At 47.1% G+C, this 5,047-nt stretch overlaps 1 protein-coding gene across 1 annotated transcript; it reads right to left on the bottom strand.

Moving 5' to 3' along the window:
• Nucleotides 1-1,052: 1,052 nt before the first annotated feature.
• LOC103752337 (PRAME family member 12-like) lies at nucleotides 1,053-4,196 on the bottom strand. Its single transcript, XM_029557662.1, has 3 exons — nucleotides 3,910-4,196; nucleotides 2,443-3,030; nucleotides 1,053-1,620 (listed from the first exon to the last, which is right to left on the bottom strand). Exons 1-3 carry the CDS (start codon nucleotides 4,194-4,196, stop codon nucleotides 1,053-1,055), a joined length of 1,443 nt encoding a protein of 480 aa, XP_029413522.1.
• Nucleotides 4,197-5,047: the final 851 nt, after the last annotated feature.

Genomic DNA, 5,047 nt, shown 5'->3' with positions numbered 1-5,047 from the left:
TTTATGTCTTACAGGGCTTATACTGAGTTCAATACTGTATAACTGTATTGACTCAAAAGCAAACCTAGAAATTTTATAGCCACTTTTGAAGGAGCTGTGTCTTTGCTCTGGAAACTGTTATTCGGCATGTTAAAGCTGTAATGATATGCTTCTTCTAAAAAAATAAAAAATAATATTTTAAAAAATGAAGAAGGCCAGGTGAGACCCCGTCTCAAAAGGGCCAAAAAAAAAAAAAAATAGGAAACAGAAAAAAAAAAAGAAGGCCAGGGAAGCAAAGCCAGTAAGCAACATTCCTCCATGTCCTGTGCTCCAGCTCCTGCCTCCAGGTTCCTGCCGAGTTCCTACTTTGGGCTCCCTGATGAACTGTGACCCAGGAGATGTAAGTTTAATAAACCCTTTCCTCCCCAAGTTGGTATTGCTCAGAGTATTTTGTCACAGCAATGGAGAAATAAACTAGAACAGCTGTCCTGCCAGGAACAACATTCAACTGTTCAGAATTTCAGCTCTGACTGAAGAAGACCTCCTACTCCAAGGTCCCATTGTTCTCCATGCCCACCTCAGCCCCTGTGATCAGAACATCACCATATATTTTCTAACACATTTAGCAGGGTCTGAAACCATGTACGCATGTCTCCTTGCAGTCAATAATCTTTCTCTTGGGCTTGGTTTAGTTTCTTGAGACAGTGTCTCATCCTGTTGTCTTGGAAAGCCTGGAACTCTCTGTAAACCAAGCCAGCCTTGAACTTGCAGACATGTGCAAACTCTATATTCTGAGTGCTAGAATTAAAGGTGGATGCCACCTCATCCAAACTGAGTTTGTTTATTTGAATGATTCATTCCTTTTCAATTCTTCACATTTTACTTATCTATGTGTATATGATTATGTGTACAGTGCCCTTGAAGACCAGGAGAGGTGACAGAGTCACCATGTGGGTGCTGGGAATCGAACGTCCAGATTCTCTGAAAGAACAGCAAGTGCTCTTAACTGCTGAGCCACTCTCTAGCTGCCCCCCCTCTTTTATTTATTGGTACCCAGCAGTATCTTTCTACAATTACTGCCAACAGACACAAGGTTTGGTCACCAGCTCGAAGACACAGCGTTCAAAGCAGTTAAGGCAGACAGCTGAAGCAAAGTAGACCGTCTTAGGCTGCCTTATGTCCCTGAGTGTAGCCACAAGTTCATGGCAAAGTTGGTCAAGTCTCTCTAGGAGGACATTACCTGCGTCATCATAGCACTCCTGAGGAGCAGGGTACAGTTCCAGGCTCAGCTGGCTAAGACTGGCTGTGTGGTGGAAAAGGTCTTTCAGGGAAGCCATGGAGAAGCTATTGTCAAGGAAATTGACCTGGGTGAGCTGGGCACATTGGCTGAGGGCAGGCAGGAGGTCATGGAGCTGGGTGTCTTCCATCCTACAGTCCTTTAATTCCAGGGTCTGCAGAGTAGATGCAACTCTCTCTAGGAGAACTTGGAGAGGCCTAGGACTTAAATGAAACAAATCTGTAGCACTCAGGTCCAAGTGTTTGAGCTGAGAGAGGATCTGACTCTGGGCCAGGTGATTCAAGTCTGCTAGTGAAAGATGACAATGCGTAACACACAAGGTCTGCAAGGGGGTCTTCAGGCACCTACGGAGAGATGAAGATGTTAGTTTGGGATGAAGATGTTAGAAAACATTGCTGATGTAATGGACATCAAGGTCCATGTGTCCACTTTGCTAAGGTCAGTCAGAACATACAATAGAGGTCAACACCCAAGAGTCTGTTCACTCAAGTCGCAATACGCTATGCTGAGGTTTTCACCATCGCTCAGAATCTGTCTTACTGAACAGAACTACAGCTCCAGTTCCTCACTGTCAAGCAGGAAACAGGTGCTGGCCACATCAGGGCTCCTAGAACACACAGGAAGGACCAACCCAGGAACTCACGGGCCCTCATCCACTCAGCATGGCCTGTGTCCAATTCAGGATTCTTGCCAACCTTGACCCTCAATCGGTGTCACACATTTCCCATCTATTGAACCCCTACCGAATACAAAACAGCTTTTGAAGATGGGGAGCTGCGGACAGCTTGCTTACAGTGCCGCTGGATGCACAACTCATCTGAGGCAGCTGAGTCCTCAGCTCCTCAAGTGCCCTGCTTCTATTCCTCTTCCCCTCCCCTTTCCTAGACACGAGGAAATCAGAATACATCCTCCCTAGATCTGGTTCACTCAGGGGCCTTCTAGCATGGTCACTATGTGCAATCTTCTCTTGAGTTCAAAGTTATGATTCATGAGCGGCCACATGAGACTTTGATTATGGGAGAATAGAAATATAACAACTAGCTATTCCCATGTCTCTCTCACTTCTGAATCTGCAGTGGCTGGCAGACATCTGGTGCTCACTAAGCTTTAAAGCAATAGAGAAAAATGTTGCTCAGGTCTCTGGGAAGCTCTCCATCCTTTCTTACCCAAACAACTTGTTGGTATGGCCATTCAGAAAGTAGACTTCGTTCATATAGAGATGCTGGAGATGGACAAGTTTGGAGAAATGATAAATGAACTTGGTGACACGTTTCTCCATCACTGTGTATGTATTCTCACCCTTAGGGGTACTCTTGTAGATCAGTGCGAGAGAGAGTTTATGAAGATTTCTCAACTGGCCAAGGTTAACTGCAAACTGTGCCAGAGTGGACAGATTCCAGTCTGCACTTAATTCCAACTCTTCAGTGGATTCTAGCTGGAAAACTTTGAAGACATTCCTGATAGTGTAGATGGGCAATGACTGAATCTGCATCTTGATGCAACACAACTGTAGGTAATTTTTTCTCTGCTGGGCCCACTGTAAGAAGTATGTTTGGTATTTATCAAGATGGAACCTGATAGCAATGTCCACTAACACCTTCATACGCTGCCTCAGTGAGGACTTGGGAAAGTCCATTGCTCTTTGTTTCCTCCTCACACCCTGTGTGGAGCAGCTGCCATCCTCTCTTCCGGTCCATACGTCCCAGAAGTTATTGTGTGAGGTCCGCAAATCGAGCACTAGCAATTTGCACCTCCTGTAAATAAAGGAGTTAGCAATCTTAGAAGACAGATCAAACCAAACACAGTGTTTCTTCTACTTTGTTTCTCCATTCCTGTGAATAAATACCAGTACCACCTTGGGGAGGAGAGGTCCATCACTGAGGGAGCGAGCCCAAGGTAGGAACTTGAAACAGGAACCGGGAGGCATGAGCTGGAGCACAGGCCATGGAGGAACGCTGCTTACTAGCTTTCCCCCTTGGCCCCTGAGCAACCTGCTTTCTTATACAACACAGGCCCACCTGCCCAGGGGTGGCATCACCCACAGTGGGCTGGGCCCTCCCACATCACTCAGCAATCAAGAAGACGCCCCACAGACATGGCCACAGGCCGGTCCAATGGAGACAGTTCCCCAGTGGAGGCTCCCTCTTCCCAGTGTGTCATGTTGACAGTAAAGCATCCAGCACGGTGTTCTTTTGTTCCTCATCCCTAGTGTCAGCTGTTGGCCTTTGCTGTGGTCTGTCTTATTAAAAGCTTGTGTTTCTTTCAGAGCTGAGCATCAAACGCTGGGCTCAGTGCACGCTGGGCAAGGACCTGCTGCAGCCTGAGATGCATCTGCAACTCTGCGTCTTGCTTCCCTCTGTGTGCTTACTCTTGGATTCTGCCTGGTCCCACATCTAGTACCTGGTGGGAAGCAGGGAGAGGATGTTCCACTGTGGGTCTCTCTGCTCTGGGTGGTCCTCTACACTCCCCTGTCCTTTCCTATTAGAGCTCAACAGCAAGGCTTCTGCAGTTTTCCAAGATGATGCCATTAGAAGCCCCTGATCAACCTTTGACGTCACTTTTTGTGACCCAAGTGTCTCTTCCCTGTGTCCACGTATCCCTCACTCATTTTACCCTATTTATGTCTTCCTCACCTGAGGCGAACCTTCTGTGCAATCAGCATATCTAGTCCACGAAGCAGAGCCTGCAAGGTCTGCATGTGGGGGGTCTTCATCAGGGCCCCCACAGGGAGGCAGGGGAAGGGCCAGGCTGCCATCATTGCTTTCAGAATCTTTGTATGTCTGCCCATGAAGACATCCATGAACAGTGCAGGGAAGAGCTCCATGGGCAGGTCATTCAGAGCAGACATTGATGAGGCCTGGTCCCTCAGAAGGTTCTGCATTGCCAGGCTCAGCAGTGTGGGTGGAACCTTGTAGCTCATCCTGATGGGATCCTGGGGAATTATTCAGAATGATCATATTTTATAATTTTCAAGAAGCAGTTCATCTTCTCCATCACATAAACCAAGTTAGGGTCAGAGTTACAGGAATGGTGGGGACTTCAGTTTCCCACATTCCACCACCTGGTGGTCTCTAAGTCACAGCTTCTCTCCCGGGCAGCCTGGAAGCACCATGTGAGCACATGCTCCCATAGTTCCATGTGACTCCAATCACCGCTTCTCTCCATCCCATTCCACTGTAAGCTGACCTTCATCTTTTATAGGAAAATAAGTGATCATTTCTCATGAAAGCAAAGGAAATATTGCGTGCTCAACCTACCCACAGTATGATTTCAACCAAGAGATGCTTCCCAGGAAAGACTGAGGACAATCTAGAAAATATCACCATTACTTATTCTAATTAAAGCCTCCAAACCTGGTACAGATCAGCTGTATCATACTGCTGTTGTGGAGAATGAGTCTGGCGATTGATAGTCTCATACCATCCTGGACACACAGTTGAGAGTTAACTAACAGTGGGTGCTGGGAAATAAACTTGGGTTGTCTACAAGAACAGGAAGTGCAGGGAAAATAGAAAAAGATGGCAGTGGAGTGAGGCAAGCCCAGGTCCACCAGCCTCGTGTCCAGGGCAAGCCAGCTTCCAAGAGACTGAGTGTGTGTGCCAAGCCATGAGAGGAACCTCATCACACAGGATGAATGTTTGCCTGAATTTACATGCTTCTATATTGAAAACAAAATTGTGACATCAGGACTTGGCAAGTGAGAGAGAAAATAACTGGGAGCCAAGATGGCCTCAGCATGGCTGTGAGCACAGGAGCAACTGTGGTGGCGGC

This window comes from Nannospalax galili, unplaced genomic scaffold, assembly GCF_000622305.1.
Source record: "Nannospalax galili isolate Female #2095 unplaced genomic scaffold, S.galili_v1.0 scaffold1028, whole genome shotgun sequence".
In the NCBI taxonomy this organism is placed as follows: Eukaryota; Metazoa; Chordata; class Mammalia; order Rodentia; family Spalacidae; genus Nannospalax; species Nannospalax galili.
This window is presented reverse-complemented; position numbering and strand designations above follow the sequence as displayed.